General features: G+C 42.4%; 1 protein-coding gene across 1 annotated transcript in view; it reads left to right on the plus strand.

The window, feature by feature from the left end:
* The window catches only part of Nostrin (nitric oxide synthase trafficking), a 62,641-nt gene that overhangs the window by 10,390 nt on the left and 33,848 nt on the right, over nt 1-18,403 (plus strand). Inside the window, exons 3-5 of the mRNA XM_034495331.2 lie at nt 12,353-12,436; nt 15,402-15,464; nt 15,686-15,767. Of these exons, the coding sequence (XP_034351222.1) occupies nt 12,353-12,436; nt 15,402-15,464; nt 15,686-15,767 (229 nt within the window). The remainder of the gene's footprint in view (nt 1-12,352; nt 12,437-15,401; nt 15,465-15,685; nt 15,768-18,403) is intronic.

Here is an 18,403-nt window from a genome sequence, read left to right on the forward strand (position 1 = left end):
GGCAATATAGGAAGGGAAAAGTCTGCTTAAAATTAAAGAACCCCAGAAAGAAGTTGGCTTATAAGGGGGCATTTAGGCTATGGTAAATACCTCTGTGATAAATATTCTGAACCTGCTTTTTAAAGAGAGATTGCTGTTTTGAAAGGAAATAGTTTCAACTTTAAAATATTATGGGGCTGGCAATGTAGCTCTGTGATGGAGTGCTTCCGTAACATGTGTGAGACCATGATTCAGTCCTCAGCATACCACATACACACATGCATATGTGTGCTCGTGAACACATGCAAACGCACATGCATTTACATATGTGCCATACAAAAAAGATATCAGTTTTCTGAAAGATATCTGTACTCCCCCTGAACACCTATGCTCCTGTGCCATCCCCTTCCCCACATCCTGCATTTTTGTGTTTATAACCCCTGTGTTAAAAAGTAAAAATTATGATTTGATAATTACAAAAAAAAAAAAAAGTATTCTTCATTATCAAGTCCAGATCAAAGGAGAACTCTAGCTTTATTCGAACAATGACTGGGAGAGCTCAAACAGGCTTTTTATAAAGAAAGATGCAAATTAGTCAAATGGAATAAAAGAGAAAGGTTTATGTGAGAGCTGCTTCCTTTCTAACAATCAACCTGTCTTGATTTCCTGAAAAAGAAAAGGGCGAGGGTACCTGGGACAGTATTTCTCTATAAGGAAACATTTTATTGGCTCTCAAAGGACATTATTTTTAAGCGAGACCTGTTAACTATTCTATAAACCCAACTCTTTGTTAAATAAAAAGTCTCTTCTCTCTGAAAAGCAGGAAGAATCTATATATTGATTGAGCATGCAGATGAGCCAGATGGCAGTCATCTGGTCTCCGTTATTTGGTGCTTAAGAGTTCAAAAATAGTGCCAGGTAGACAGCTAGGAAGACAGAAAACAGAAGATAAAAGCGGACACGGCTAGAGCAGGCTCCAGTGTGAGCTGGCAGGACTGGAGTGCCCACTGCTTCTCTACCCTCTGCATGCTTTCCCTTATCCAGATGTTCACCTGCTGCTTCACTTTCTTCTACAGCCAGAGCCTTGGCTTCTTACCTGTGTTTCTCCTGAAGTCCTTTCCTGGGACCAGCATCCTCCCTTCTAATGTGGGAAAGCTTCCGTCTCCACATTCTCAAGGGGCAAACATGCCCAGGAAGAAGGAACTCTTGGGCAATAAAGAGATCTCCCTTTATGGTTTTACTTCCTCGTGCACAAGAGTTAGAATCTGAAAGTCTAGAGGTTGCTGGAGGTCAGTAAAATTGCAAGCACATTCCTGAGTTAAAAGCTGCATAGCATAAATGCAGAGAATAGATATAATGCTTCAATAAGATCCTGACCTTGAATAACGCTGACAGACACTTTGTGAAGCTAACTTGGAGCGGCCAAATGGTTTTTCCTCAACCAAAATGCCACTACTGAGGCACATTATACTGGCTCCTGATAACTGTTCCTTTGAAGTGACCCTCCTACTTAAGATGCCCAGATTCCCTGGCTTGCTCAGCTGTTTGATTATGCAGCTAACCTGAGGGTTGTATATTCAGAGGACAGTTTTCTGTGAACACACATACTTTATTAATAGATGAATATTTTCCTTATAGTGTATTTCTACTTTACATCCTTATGAGTTAGTTAGCAAAGATGGATGCTGTTTCATCCCCTGGGTTGGGCCAAGCCTCTCCTCCAAGAGTTATGTGACTTGGAAATCACTGCCTTATACTGCTGTGCTTGAACTGATGCCACAAAACTATTCCACAAGGATGAACAATTGCACCCGTGTGTGCACCTGCCACACACCCACTCTTGCTTATTCTAGGCCTCCAGGAATCACTTCCCTAAGCACATAGAACACAAAAGGCTGGCTCTTGTTTAACGCAGTGGTGCTTACCTACAATCCTAGCACTTGAGAGACTGAGGCAGGAAGACTGAAAAGTCAAGGCCAGCCCAGGATATATAGTGAGGTTATATCTCAAGCAAAACAAATGAAACACCAAACTAGAGCTGGTCACGTGGCTCAGCAGGTAAAGATGCTTGCTGCCAAGCCTACAAGTGGAGCTTTATGCCCAGAATCCAGATGGCAGAAAGAGACAATTGATTTTGGAAGGTTGTCCTCTGACCTACACATACACCGTGGCACACACACACCACACACACACACACACACACACACACACACACACACACACACACACACACACACGTGTGTGTTGGGTGGCAAAATAAGCAACCGTGAAAAGCAAAGGAAGGATATTTATTCAGTATGGCCACATCAGGAAGATCAAATACAAACAAGGACAGCCAGTGACCCACAAGACCACGTCCCAGGTAACCCACTTGAAGTTGAGGTCAAGGTGTAGCTTTGCCCATCACTGACCCATCACTGCCTCAGCTATAGTCCATTCTGCGAGGTGCTCTTACAAACTGAATTGTCTGAACTAAAAATCCATTTCTAAGGGACAGTCATCCCTTCTGGCTGGTACCAGACTCACAGCCTTTTCTTTGTTCCAGCCTAAGGCTCTAGGGAAAATTGTAATTTCTTGAGGTCTGTTGTTTCAATAGTCTGATAGCCAAAGACAGGGGTACAAGCATCTCTTCATAAATGTCTTCCTTCAGCACCAAGGTCAGGGCTATTCTTCTCCTAAATGTGCGGGTTTATTTCACACAAATCAATAACACATTGTATTTGCATTAGATATAGGCAGGAAGGCCTCATAAGACACTTGAAAATCTACTCTTGGGATGAGTATAGCAGTCATACAAAACAAGAGTGAGGGACCAGGAGGCAACGAGGCAAATCCAGTAGCCAGCAGCGTAATGGCAGAGATCATGCTGGCTGGTAAATATTGGCAGATTGGATGAATAAATATGTAAACGATCAATGAAGTTTTTTTTTATTGACATAGTTATATTACCAGAATAAGAATTTCAGTATCCCTGGAGGTTTACATTTCCAGACACCTTGCCTGGGAGTCTGCTTAGATTCAGGTCCGCTCAGTGGAGTTTGCATTCACGCATGCGTAGGAGTGGACTCACAGTAGTTGCAACCCCAGATACCGTCACCTTCTGTAGTTCAGCTACGTCTTGCTTTTGATTGGAGGTGCTAGAAAACTGCACAGGTTATTGAAACGAAGATTTGCCTGGATATTCTGTACTTCATGGCCATGCTCAGCTTCTTCTGTCCAAAGAGCTACTGCCATTTCCCTTTCTGTGCAGTCTCGAAGTCCAGTTAAGCCAGAAACCCAGAGCAGCTCCTACTATGTTTAAAATCAAAAGCACTCAGGTCCACTTTAGCACAACTGCCAGCCATACTTAAAATGACAGAGGCATATTTCCAGATACTATGTTATGAGAGTTATCTCTCCACATCACCTAATGTTTAAACCAGCTGTGATAGGAGATCAATTGTTCTGTTGCACGAGAGCTTGGGAGTAGATTTTCAAATGGACAAGTCACCAGCATGGACATTAAAAACAGAAGAAGGGAGGTAGCAGACCATGCATGACTCATTGTGATGTTATTAACAAAAGGCATTAAAAAATGAAATAAAATCTTTGCCTCTACTCATTTTTTAGAATAATCTTCCAACCTCAGCTCCCTTGCGTATTGAGAACTTCCAGACAAATACTACCATACAAGTCTTAACTGAGCTTCCAACACATATGTGATAGATTGTTGGGTACATCCTCTTCCTACATGTCCCTTAGAACTGCAAATACAGGATGTCCAAAGCAGGTTCATCAGCTTTTCTCCAAAGCAGATACGCCTGCTAGACAAATGGTTCTCAACCTTTCTGATGCTGCAACCCTTTAATACAGTTCCTCATGTTGTGCTGACCCCCAACTGTAAAATTACCATCACTGCTACTCCACAACTGTAATTTTGCTACTGTTATGAATCATAATATAAATATCTGATTGACCCTGTAAAAGGGTCAATCAGCCTCCAAAGGTGTCACAACCCATAGTTTGAGAAGTGCTGTGTTAGACTAATATATTTATAAGGCACCTCAAGTGTGCCTTTAATTTACCTGACCAAGCCCTGTAGCCAGAGATTGTCTGTACCCATGATTTTGTCTATCCTTGTCCTCATCTCTCCTGTAAACTCCCTTTCCACCTGGAGATCTGATCTGTCTCTTGATGCACCTTCCATCTTGGGTGACTGTCCTGCAACTGTGTAGTCCCCGTGTTTGCCCACAGCACCTGACTGAGCAGCACAGATAGAGGCAGAAATGAAATCTGCTCTCATCCTTTGTGTTAAGGTGCTCAAAGCCTCCTCCTTTCACAGGAACTCCTGTTTCTAATCCAAGCAGAGTTCTCTCAACTTGCTGGAGGGCCAAGGCCCTGTCCTTCTCTCTAACATATCTGTTATGCTGGGAACTCGGAACAGGGAGTCCGAAGTGTAGAAGGTAAACTTATTTACTAGGCCATGACTGATAAAAGAGTGGACAGAAACATATCAGGTATTCTGGGTGGGGGTTAGAGGAGAATGGGGACCTTTTATGATAGTTATTTTATAATAGATATGTATGATACTTGAGAGCAATTACTTAGCCTTGTCTACTGGATCATATGTGTGAGACTGTATTTGATTAGATAGGAGATGGCTAGCCCACTGTTTCGTTAGGTAGTAAATTGTATACTCTCATTTGTTCTTCCTGAGACTGGCCATTTAGAGAGAGGCACCAACAGTTAGGAGTTGGGCTCTAGGGGCCTGACTGACCTAGTCTTGGCTTACTGTCCTGAAACCCTGGAGCTTGTACTGTGCACAAGCGCAGCTGGCTGAGTGGGGTGTTCGAGTGTTAGAAAAGGTGGGACTGCTTTTGTATTTGTGGCCTTTTGTCTCCATAGTATTTTCTATTGTGACTTTGATCCTGTTAAAAAAAGAAAAGAAAAAAAAAAACCTTCCAAGACTCCTTTAGAACAAAAATCAGACCTCATAGGATTTTACAAAGGACTTGAGATGGAGACTTTGCCTCCACTTTCTCTCTCTCCATTCCTTACCCTCTCCTGCCTCCTGAATCACTTACACCTTCCCACAGTATCCCACCACCCACAGAGCCATCACATTATCTCAGGCTGCTGTTGTGTTTCCTGGTAGGTACATCCTCACCTTCTTTGTCTGGTTCTGGTAAATCTATTCTTTGATAGTCAGTGTTTCATTATGGAGGGTCTGGTTTTACTCAGGTCTGAAGTTTCAAGCACCCTCCCAGTCTGAGTGTAGCTGTGTAGCACATAGCTCTTACTGCCTTGTTTTTCTTTCTTCACTTACCATTCTCCATGAATCAGGGCCAAACACCTTGGGAGTCTTTCTATTCAATGTGACTGGGGTCTGGTACAGAGCAGGAGGTATGAGCAGAGGCTCACTGCATGAATGGCTGTAGCTGTGTGTGTGAGTCAGTTTATACCCTCAGGCAGTTATTATCACAAATATCACGTTGGACAAATTCTGAGAATCAACATCTGGATGTCCTTTTCACATTTGCTAACATGGATGTTATTGTTTATATTATAGTTGAACAAAAGCTAGAAAAATAAAACCACAGAAGAGCCCATTTATCTAATATAATCTGTGTATCAGGCACTGTGTTAGATGTATCTAATCTTGGTTGCTAAAGTGGCGTGGATGTATCTTTATAGGTCCTGAAGTCATTGGTATATGGAATATGCAAGAGGTAGTTATTTGATTTTTACCTAGTACAAAAGCACTCTCAAAATAGGCAGACAAATTTGGGGCTCTGCTAGGCAAGTCCCAACATACTCAGGTGGTATTGATTCACTTTGATATGAAGGAACACCTGTGTCACAAAGCCCAGTAGTTTCTAAACTCTCTGATTGACAGGGTCCATGAGGAACCTATGCAGCTATTCTAGGGTTAAGAAAGAAGAGGTAGGCAGGCTCTGCTTCCCCCTCATTTCTTCTCCCAGTTACTCAGAACAGGTGTGCTGTGCATATGATATGACTGCACTTAGAATAAAATTTGGGTTTCTATCTAAACCCTCTGAAGACTTCCTGTTTTGTCTGCTTAGCCTGACTTCCTCTATCACAGTACTTCATATTCCTGTGCCCTGTGGACACACTGAGCTTGGTAATGGGAAGACTTAGGATCAGAGACTTCTAGCTGCTTAGCTTGAGTGTCACCTGTATCAGCCTGAGCAGCAAGTCCAGCCTAGACAGCCAAGAAGCTTCCCCATCTCACAAACTGTTCTCAGGAAGCAGACTTGTGGCAACTGATAATTGTCAAATGGCTAGTCAGAGAACAGAGGCACCAAAAATGATAGAGCTTTGACTTGATTCTAATTGCCGATACCTACCTTGTTGGTTCATTTCTATTTTTTGGTAGTACTGAGAGCTTGAACCCAGGTGTTTATGCATAATAGAAAGTATTCTACCCAGCTGTGGTGCTTTGAATATGCTTGGCCCAGGGAGTAGCAGTATTAGGAGGTGTGGCCTTGTTGGAATAGGTGTGGCTTGGTTGAAGGATGTGGGCTTTGAGACCCTCCTTCTAACCACAAGGAAGCCAGTCTTCTCCTGTTTGCCTTTTGTTGGGGCCTGAGCTGCCCCACTTTGGGCGGCAAAAATGTTGGGGCCCTCTCCACTCCACGCTTGGCAGCCACTCTTTCAAATTGACATTTAATGGTTTGATGTGCCCTTTCTATCATACCTTGGCCCTTTGGATTATATGGAATACCTGTTTATGTAGTATTCCCAATTTTTTCACAGAATTGGTGGAAACTGGAGCTTGTATAACTTGGGCCATTGTCAGTCTTTATCTGTTTAGGCATACCCAATACAGCAATTGTAGCAAGCATATGAGCGATCACATGCTTGCGTGCTTCTCCAGTTTGTAATGTTGCATAAATGAAACCACTGTATGTATCTACACATACATGTATATATTTTACTTGCCAAATTCATTATAATGAGTAACATCCATTTGTCAGATACTGTTTGGTATCAGTCCCTTTGGATTTACACCCAAATGAGGAACTGGTAAAAGTTTAACACACGATTGACATTGTTTGACAATTTGTCTAGCTTGTTCTCTGGTAATTTTAAACATAACTTTTAAAGTTTTAGAATTAAGGTGATGTAACTCATGAGCCTTTATGGCCTGATACAAATTAGATTGCTGATCTGATAAAGTCACTTCAGTGGGTAAGGCCTGAGGTCCCATTTCTGGGGTTAATACTGTGTGGGTGGCAGAACTGAGGTCCAGTCCTACGCTTCCTGGTGTTGCTCGACTGAGTTCAGAAAGGGATTGGTGTTTGCTGGTAGGACACTGACTGCTCCATAAGCCTGTTTTGGCTTGCGTTGGTTCAGGGCCTGGAGCCCCTGTTCCTGTTTCCCTGATTATGGGAAAGGGTGTTACCTTGTGCGTCTTGTTAGACCTACAATCACTAGCCCAATGCCTTCCACGTTTGCAACGTGGGCAGAGCCCAGGCTGTTTTCTGGGCTGTCTCTGGCTTAACTCATTTTCTACCTTGCAATCTCTTGCAAAGTGTCCAGGCTTGCCACATTTAAAACATGCCTTTCTGTCTTTACTTGCCAAAAAATCTCTTACTGATTGTCCTTGCATGGCAGCCTCCTTAACCCTCTTTGCTAATTTTTGAGAAATAGGTAGAATTTATTTGAGCCTGCATCTGGTTCTTTATGTAGCCCAGGCTAGACTGTAATTCAGTATGTAGACCAGGTTGGCCTTGAACTCTTGATTCTCTTGTCCTTACCTCTACAGTGCAGGGTTTTGGGCATACTCCAGGGCACACAGCCTCTGGTACCTTTTATGTACACTGAGCTGTGGCTACCTTTCTAAAAGAAAAGAGATAAGGCTTGAATGGAAAACATCCATATACCCAACCTTAACTAGAAGCTGGTTCTGGTGCAAACTGAGGGGTGACAAACAGTGAGGAAGCACCGTCTACTGAGATTAATAAAATCCTTAATTCAGAGCTAGGGCATGGTCACCTGCTTCCTTCCGGAAGATCTTCATTCCATTGTAACTAACTCTTCATAGACATCGAGGAAGCTAGGGGAGTTTAAACAATTATTCTGCATAAATTTGTTAGAGCAGGCTCTTCTAAAATGAACATAGTCACCTTTTCTTACAGCCTAACCTGTGCTGCTTCAAAAGTTCTAAATCAGAAACCATGTATTTTACATTCCATCTCTGTTTCGAGGGGATGGTTTACTTTAAGATTAAGTCAAACACTAGGGTTTTTTTTTTTTTTTTTTTTTTTTTTTTTTTTTTTTTTTTTTTTTTTTACTTCTTGGCTGATTTTCATTGTTACTAATAAAAACATATTGACCTGCCTTGCTTGCTGAGAGGAAACTAAAACGTAAATGGGTTGAAAGTTAATATGTCAAACAAAAAAAAAAAGGAAAAAAAAAGAAAGCTAATATGTCATTTCCCTCACTCCGAATCTTTAAAACCTCACTGGGCTATTTCGAGCTAAAGTTACCCACCGGAAGGCGAGTACATGCACCTTATCAATTGTGCACATGAAAGACCATTGCTTGGACAAGACAGCTTCAGTCGTGTTGGAAATCGTGTCTACAGAGTGGAAGAAAACAATGAGAGAGGATGAGATTAAACACAATGTGCTTCCTGTCTTCTTCCTGATTTATCAAGGGGGAAAAAAAAAATCCATGACTTAGTTTGAGATTAGCTCTGTCCCTCCAGATTCCTGTTGCACATGTGGTGCTTTTTGAGTGGGGATTGTGATAAAGCAGCTCCCTTCAAGAGAGTGCTATGAAACCAGTCTCTGTGCTGCCTCAAGGAAATGCCAAGGTCCAGTCTATTTGGCAGGAAGCCTGCCTGAAAGGAATGAAAGATATCCTTCAGGATGCCTGCACACACACACACACACACACACACTCACATATATCCATGCCACACATATATATGCATACACATCATATAATATATACACATACATATACACAATCACATATATATATATACTACACATCTATACACATATATATCATACACCATACACACACATGTACATACTCACATATACACATACCACACATGTATACACATACACTACACACAAACACACTCACACACTCACATATACACATACCACACATCTATACACATACACATCATACTCTACACACACACACATGCACATACCACACATATATACACATATACATCATACACTATGCATACACACATTCACATATACACATATCACACATATATACACTACACACTCACATATTCACATACCACACAAATATACACACACATATCATATACTACACACTCACGTATACACATACCACATATCTACATACATATACATCACACACTACACACACACACCACAGTGAGTGACAACAGCACAATTAGTGTTGAAGTGAGCAGTGCTACACATTTTAAAATGAACTTTGCTCTGACTCCCCTTTCGAGAAGGGAGAGAGGTATGGTTAGGCAGCAGATGCTCTGGCTAGACTGCCCAGCTTGGGAAGCCAGCTCTGTCACCTCCTTCTCAGGTGTCCTCAGTAAAGCAGCCAACTAAACCCTGGGCATGGTGTTCCCTCCTCAAAATGGGAAGACAAATCATGTCCACCTCATGCAAGTCATTGTAGGTTCAACACAAATAAAATATGAGCCAGAGAGATGACTCAGCAGGTAAGGGGCTCGCCGTCAAGTCTGACAACCTAAGTTGACTTCTCAGATCCACATGGTGAAAAGACAGAACCAACTCTGTCAAGTTGTCCTCTGACCTCCAAACCTGCATTGTCATCATCCTGTTCTCTCCACCCCAAGCGTGCTCTTCCCACTCCCCACCCACTAAACAAAGGTAATACTTTTTTTAAAGGAAAGAGCTAAAATGCTTGCAATGGTGGCTTGCATGGTGTAAGGGCCCAATAAAGTTAGGCATTGCTATTTTGTGTACAGACAGAGCACAGGTCTGCATAGTCACAAAGTATCTGCATAGTCACAAAGAGGATGAACTTCATTGCACAGAGGACATTACTTTGATCCATAATCTTCATGTGCACGTGACAGGACTTTTAATCTGGAAATTTACAAGTCTGACCTGACACTGGTATCCATGCAAGAAATTCTGACTTGGCAAATGGATCTCCTTAGGTGGGTATCTACCTTCTTGAGAGAAAGCCTGTGGAAGTTAGGCAACTTGGTACATACCTATAATTCCAGAGCTCAAGAGATGAAGCAGAACTAGGAATTCAAAGTTACCCTGTGCTATGTGTTCTTGGGATCTTGGAGAAAGAAGAGAGAGACTTATGACTGGGTGTTCAAGAGCAGAGACGGCCAGACTCAGAATCTGCCAAACCATCTGAAAACAAGCAAAGAGCTTGCTCCTGACACCAAACCCCCATCTTCTTTCCCCTGTGAATCTGATGAAGTTGCCAGTGTTAAGGAAAGCAATAGTTCCCTGTGGTAGTTGTCTCTCTTTCACTCAGCCTCTGGGACCCTTAGGAGAGTCTGTGAGAAGATTCTGGAAGTAAAATTGAATTGTGAGGAGAGCCTGTTCCTGTCAGCATCATCGTCTTCACCTAGAAGCCCATACAGGAAGACAATGGTGTAGAGGACCACACTCTTCTCTCTGGGCTATCTCTCTTTGGATATTTCAAGATCCTTTGGATCTGTCTTCCTCCTCAAAGAATTAAATTGTACTGTTTGTTTTGTGCCCTTACTTTGGGAGCTAAGAACTGTGCATCCCTCAGGTTTAATGTTCTTTACGGATGGCTCGGTTTGAAAAAGCGCTCACCACTAAGCTTGATGACCTGAGTTCGATTCCCAGGCTCTACACAGTGGAAGGAGAAAGTGGATCCTCTGCGTGTCCTCTGACCTCTGAGTATGTACTATGCTGTCTTCACACACGTGTGCAAACAAATAAAATTAACTTTGTAAAAAATTTAAAGTGGATAGAAGTCATCTTTTAAAAAGAAAGAACAGAGGAGGGAAGAAGGAAGAGAGGAAGGAAGAAGGGCGAAAAGGAGCATGCCCTCATTGGAGCCATTGATGGGCATAGGACCTGGTGAAATCATTTTGAGAAGAGAGCAGTTTGATGTCTTCAAGTCCTGGTGGCTTCCCACTATCTTCTGCATAGAAAGCAATGGATGACCACACTGCAGCTTTCTATGATAATACTGCTTAAGCTGGGCATGTGCACATAGTGTGCTACTCGGGAGATTAAGGCAGCAGGATCACTCGAAGCTACTACGTGGTTGATTCAATCATACTTATTTTATTCTCAGCTTCTATTTAGGGCTTAGAGCTGATGGGATTAGCGACCATTGTGTCCCTTACTAGCTGGGCCAGTCTCCTAAGCTTATCCTAGCAAAGTGTCCTATCCTGGGTGGCTTGAATGACAAGGCTTCCTGTGTAATAGTTCAAGAGACCAACAGTCTGATGAGATTAAGGTGTCAGCCTGTTGATTCCTTCTGTGAACAGACTTAGGGAAGCTGTCTTGTGTCCCCTTCTAGCTTCTGGAAGTTTGCTGATAATACAGTGGGGTTCAGTGTTGAGGCCCACATTCTGCCTCAACACTTTGCCTCAACGCTTTTGGGGCTAAGTGTTCTGATCAAGAGAGAGTGTGGCTCTTGGGGCAAGAGACGCGAAGAATGGAGACAAGACAGGGTGTGATTCAGTCTCTTCTATTTTCTCAAGTCTCCCTTATTGAAGGGAATTCTGAGGTATTTATATACACAAGCAGGAGAACACAGGTGAAAACACTTTACCACGTGCACCATACAGCTGAGGTCACTAAACAGCAAAACAAGCTATGTGGGATAAACAAGATATTTATCAGAGTGTGCTTCAGCTGTTAAAGGCTTTTTAAAACCAAGTCTTTCATCAGGGTATATGGTTCCAGATGGCTGCAAAGTTGATCTAGCCGCTTTCTGCTAAAGTCGGCTCCCAACAGTTCAGCACACAACCTCTTTGAAGGAAGCACCATCCAACCCATAGCACTGGAAGAAAAAAAGTTAAATAGTATACTTTCTGTTTGTGAAATATCCTCTTTGATATTAGAAGGGTTTGCCTAAAGACAAGAGATTCCTTCTGTGAATAAAAAAAAACATCTCTTCCTCATGAAGACATTGCACTTTCAGCCTGACCTTTCGTATGAGTGTCAGAGTGCCTGTGTGCGTATGTGTGTCCGAGTATATGTACATGTGTTTGTGTGTCTGTGTGTGTATGTGTGTACATGTGTGAGTATATCTATATGTATCTGTGTGTGCGCCTGTGTGTCTCTGTGCATCTGTATGTCTGTATATCTATATGTCTTTGTCTGTGTGTCCTTTCTAATTCTGACTAGTATATCCTACTTAACAATAAGCCCTTTGCTCATAGGGCCAACCTGGAGATGAGCTACGCCAAAGGGCTTCAGAAACTGGCAGTCAAGCTCAGCAAAGCACTACAGACCACAAAGAAAAAGTAAGTACCACTACCAAGGTAAGGCAAAAGTCCCATAGAGAAAAAAATTAAACATAGAAATGCTTGCTCACAGTTTCCTCCCCCACACTTGGCAGGTAACAATCTCACCAAGCATGGCTTCTGGATCTTGAGGATTTATCCTGGGCCAGGCACTGCCTCAAATGCTTGGTAAACGCTCCTCTTTAATCCTCATAACAACCCTTGAAAGCTCTCATATTTATCCCTCCTTACAGATGAGAACTCCAGGCTGAACAATTGAAATAAAACTCCCCAACCATGTAGTTAATAGGCTGCCCAGCTAGACTCATCTTGGGGCTTTATGACTCGTGGGCCCACAGCTGGTAGTGCTATTTCATCTTGGAAGCAGTGTTAAGCCAGAAGGTCTTAAAGGCAGGAAGTGTGAATACGGTGTTATCTCTACTTGGTGACCTTTGACCGGGATCTCAGTCTTCTTTGCCTCCGTTTCTTCCTGTACCTCCGTACAGGGTTCAGACAGGCTCATCTGTGTATTCGCATGTGTCTGTGGGTTGTGTGGTGACATACAGCCTGAATGATAAATGAAGGGAATTGTGGGAAGCCTTAGCATGTGAGGCACAAAGGCGTCTGGCTTGCATTCTTCCCAGTAATGCAACATTAAAAATGGTTCATTGTTGACAACTCGCTATGATGCCTCTTATGTAACAATGCATGCAGATATGATTCTGCACTTGCAGTGTTCCTTATGGGGCTTCTTGTGATGACAGTGATGAGAGAGAACAGACAGGAGAAAAGAAGCTTCTAGAACTACATTCCCCACTCCCACTGGGGCGCCATTGTGATAGCAAATTGCTTTGAAACTGCTCTGCTTCTTGCTCAATTTTTATTTATTAGGATAATGTCTTGGTAGACTACAGAGGAACCAGTTCTGTACCATGGCTGGTTTAGACAGACTTCTGTTTAGATTGCCCAGTTTAAACTCTAGATCTGCTACTTACCAAATGAGTGGCCTGGGACAATTGTCTTTTGCCTAGATGTCTCTTTAAAATGGAAATGAAGCTGAATGCAGTGGCACTGAGGTAAATTTGCTGAGGCAGGAGAATTGCTATGAGTTTGAGGCCAGCTTAGGTTACATAGGGAACTTCAGGCCAGTTTGGGCTATAGTTTGAGACCCTGCCTAATGGAAACATAAATGATATATATAATAAAATCTAAATAAAATTCACTCCCTACAGTTACTGAATTCAAGGAATCAATGCAAGTGTGCTTAGCAGAGAACCAGAGGAGGAGGGAAATTCCATGAATGGCCCTTTAGAGTTTGGTTCTAATAATTCAGTTGCCTCCTAAATCCCACCATTGCAACCCTAGCATTAAAAGAGCCAACATGTTCAGAATGGCCAATGAGCCAGCAGTGATGTGGTGGTATCTAGTGATAAAAGTTGGTTGAGTATTTCTCCATATCAAAATCTGTATTAGATACTTTCACAGATATTCCAATGCATTTTTATTTTACAAGATCAGTTCAATGCGGCTCCAGGAAGCTGAGTGAGTCTTCCAGGACCACACAAAAAACCTGCAGCCAGAAATATCTGCTTTCAGACAGGGGGCTCTGGATTTCTGAGGCCCACATGCAGGATGCATTTCCTGCCAAGCTATCCAGCAGCTGTGCAATCACCTGGGAGCTTCTGTATAGTGAAGTGTCTCTCAGATCCTTATAAAAACAATTAAGTTTGGTTTAATTTACATGAAATAGTAAACACTTATTTGTGGTGGAGTCAGTGTAGCCCAAGCTGATCTCAGATTCCCTGTGTTACCTGATTGCGATCTGATCCTCCTGCTACTACCTCCCAGTTGCTGGGATTCCAGGGGTGAGTCATGTTATCCAGCAGCGCTTATTTTAAGTGTAGTGTTGAGTCCAGTCTACCTGATGTGTACACCAGGTAACTGACCATCACCAGAGTCAGACGTTTTCAACACGCTCCAAGTTGTTTCTTCCGGTTAGCATCCCTGCCCTAACCAGAACAAACAAGGACTGAGGCCCTTCACATGAGTCCAGATTAGTTTTATCTTTTCTGTATTTTCCTGTCTCTGGAAACACACAGTGGGCACTCTCTGGTGCTGCTTTAATTGTAGAAACGCTGGCCTTTGGTCTGTTTTTTTTTTTTTTTTTTTTTTTTTTTTTTTTAATTGTCCCAGTGTAAGATGTAGACTAGGCCACTGGAGGCCCACCTTGGATCCATTCCACTTCTAGTAGGAAGGCAGCTTACAGCTTACTCCCTTCCTCCCCCTTAAAATCGGCATGTGCTCTGTCCCTGCAGTTAACTAATGTCTTTGTTCTGACTTCCGAGGACTCCTTACAGACTCCCTAGAGCTGACTTCTGCTGTGTGGGAGGAGATAGCATCAAGCTTCCTGTCCTCCTTATAGGCCCCCAGGAATATGACAGTGGCCTTTATGTTTATTAGACACGGGACCAGGGAAGTTTGGAGGCTATCCTAAAAGTCAGTATGGTGAAGGATTGGGGCTCCAATCTCAAGAGCAGTAGGCGCATGTGCCAGGGACTTGGGCTCAAATCCTTTGTCACTTACATCCTCAAAGACTTGCTTTATTCATCTATAAGGTGAGGGACCTGAAGAGATTTTTCTGTGAGAGTCTTCTAGAGTCCTCCCATATACACACATACACACACATATACCTGCTCCATTCCTTGGCCACTTTACTTCCCTGATTTTCTGCAAACATAAAATAGAAGATGAAAATCTAAAAGAAAAAAAAAAATGGGATCAGCACGGGGTTAGGGGAGGAGCTGTGAATAGAACATCTGTAGCACAAATACATATACTGGCTGGATTTAATCTCCTGGAGAAATTGAAACCCCAGCGAGGGAATGAATGTGAGGGTGGAGGCAGTTTGTGGGCTGTAATGCTTCATTTCTCAGAGCTCACTAGAGAACGACCACCCACCCTCATCTCCACCCATTTTTGTCTCTAGCTGTCTCAGCACTGCTTGGGCCTGGGCTTCAGAGAGCATGAAATCTGCAGCAGACCTCCATCAGTGAGTACTTCTAGTATCACTGTCCCCCCACTCCTTCCTTCCTCCCCCCCCCATACCTTTGCCCCTACTCCAAAGGGAGGTGTCACACACTTAGAGTGGGTGGGTGCCAATACTCCACTTCAAACCCGCCCTGAATAGTGGCTGTAACCTGCCACTCACTCATCCCCCGAGAAACAAATTTGGACACTAGATGTAAACCCAAGACAATTTTCTATTTCCAGAAAACTTGGCAAAGCAATTGAATTGGAAGCAATAAAGCCGACACACCAAGTCCTGAGTATGCAAGAGAAGAAGAGAAAATCAGTGAGTCGTAGCTGTGCTTTTCTCTTAAAAGCAAGATTTCTAAAGCTGGGTAAAACTCAATGGCAAATACACTTTCTTCACATGCCCAAGGCCCTAGGTTCAAACCTCAGCATAATAAAACACTCCTAACAAACAAACCAAACACATTCATGAGGCAGAAGAAGGTGAATTTCTGTGCATTCTAGGCCAGTAAATTTCAAGCCATCCAGGACTACATACTGAGACCCTGTGTTAAAAAAAAAAAAAAAAAAAATCTGGGTGTTGTGCTGCATGCCTGTAAATCTTGGCATTTGGGTTGTGGGGGCAGGGGAATAGAGAGTTCAAGATCAGTCTTGATTACACAGCATTTTAAAAACCAGCTTGAGACAGTACTCAAAGGACTAAAGAAATAAACACATGAGCAAGATTTCTGTCTACGGCTGATGGAGCAAAAGCTACAGTGATAGTGGGTCTTAGAAATGTATAATGAAAAAAATAATGATAATACAACAAGAATGTTTGATAAAACAGTGTTTGCAATATAGTGAAAATAATAGGTAGCAACTACTTTATCACTAAAAATAAATCAGGGTGAAGTCAAGCAATAGAATAAATAAAATAGAGTCGTTAAAAGGTTTATAGGAGAGCTGGGGACCTGGCTCAGGAACAGCACACTTGCCTAAGTGGTTTCCAGCCTTGAGTTCAATATTCAGCATTGCAAAGACAATATAGATATATAGTAGGTTTTTGAAAGATGCCTTGGTGGTTACAAACAGGGCTTGCTCTTATGAAAGACTGGAAATTTAATCTTAACACCCATATTATGTAGCTTACAACCATCTGTAATTCCAACAGCAGGTGTCCAGTGCCCTCTTGAGGCCTCTATGGGAACCCACACTCACTTATGCACACATACACATATACATACACACATAATTAAAAACAAGATTCCCCACCCCCACCCCCGTGGTATCAAATGTAAAAGTGAGATGAAAAAAAAAATCTAATAAGTACTAAAATCTCCACTGGAAGATTCTTCCCAAAATGTTAATAAGAACTACTTTGAGATGGTAAAGTCAGGTTATTTTCCATTTTTTAGTACTTTTGAAATGGTCTTTACAATTTTGTTAACTCTAGCTCTGTCACTGAGCTACACCCCAGTCCCATAAGCAAAATTTGTTTCAAAAGATGCTTTTCTGCTTACTGGTGTGAGATTCCTTATAGGTAATAATAGTACGGCTCTCAATGGCCTTCCGATTAAAGGGAAGCACCAGGCACTCCTATCTAGAACAGCAGCTCCTCACTAGTGTGTCCTCTGCTCTGGGCATGTGCCTTCCTTCCAAAACAATTTCCTTGTGTGTGCTGCCTTGCTCCCTCTTGTGTATAGTGTATCGCCGTGGTTAGCTACTTTAGACAATGCAGCCTGCATAGCTGCTAAGGAATGCTGCAGTGCTCCGATGGGGAGGTTCGGGGCCAAGTGCAGGCAAGAAGTACCTGAGTCTTAGCAGGTGGTCCTTGCAAGGGGAAAGGATAGTTACCAGAAAGGGGCTTCAGATGGGTCGTAAATCAAAAGAACTATGGGAGCGGGGAAAACCCAGGTAGAAGAGGAATGGAAAGAAATGAAATATAAATTCATAGAGTGAAGTTGGAAAGTGGAGCCAGCATTTGTCTACATACTCATGTGTTCCACCAGAATGGGTGTCCTACCTAGAGCTTAGGTAATTAAAAGTTACAAAGATCACTTGAAAGCAATATAGCCATCCGCTTTTGTCAGCAACCTATAAACAAACTCAAAGTAAGCCTAAGTTTCATTAATTACAAAATATTTGACATACCATATAGCAACATGATGACATTTAGTACCATAAACTAATCAGGGTCATGACAATTTATCACAGCACATTAGGTAGCTGATGTCAGGATGCTCCTCCATCACCTGTCCCCATTATCTCCTGTTCAGTGTTGCAACGACCCTTCCACACTCTCACAAAGGATGCAAAGCAGATCTTATTTTTATGAGGAGATTTGTTCTACATCTCAGCTACATCTATACAGTCAAAACCGGCATACTGTGCAAAACCATTTCTTTCTGTATTTGTTACAATATACCATGTACTCTATATCTAATGACTGGTGAAAATCAAGTTTCTGGTCCTCACTCTGTGGATGTTTTTGCAACATGAATTGATGTTGAAGGGGAATGATCATCCTCAGCAAGATGATACATGTACACGTGCCTTTTCACAGTTACAGATTAGAAACCACTAAAATAGTGGGCCAAAATGGCCAGGCAGTGGCGCACGCCTTTAATCCCAGCACTTGGGAGGCAGAGGCAGGCGGATTTCTGAGTTCCAGGCCAGCCTGGTCTACAGAGTTAGTTCCAGGAAAGCCAGGGCTACACAGAGAAACCCTGTCTCAAAAAAAAAAAAAAAAAAAGAAAAAAGAAACCACTATTTTGTAAATCATATCAAGAGACACTTGACATGGAGACAAACCCAGATATGTCCATTCTAGGGTTTTGAAGCTCAGATAAACCATGAGAGTGAATGTGCCAGAATTAGCAAGTCACCACTACGAGTGCAGTGTAACTCACTGTAACTGAGTTTGAAGTATGTTGGTGACTTAGACATCACTGAAACTCATCCCTCTTGGTTCTC

Source organism: Arvicanthis niloticus, chromosome 2 (genome assembly GCF_011762505.2).
Source record: "Arvicanthis niloticus isolate mArvNil1 chromosome 2, mArvNil1.pat.X, whole genome shotgun sequence".
Taxonomy (NCBI): domain Eukaryota; kingdom Metazoa; phylum Chordata; class Mammalia; order Rodentia; family Muridae; genus Arvicanthis; species Arvicanthis niloticus.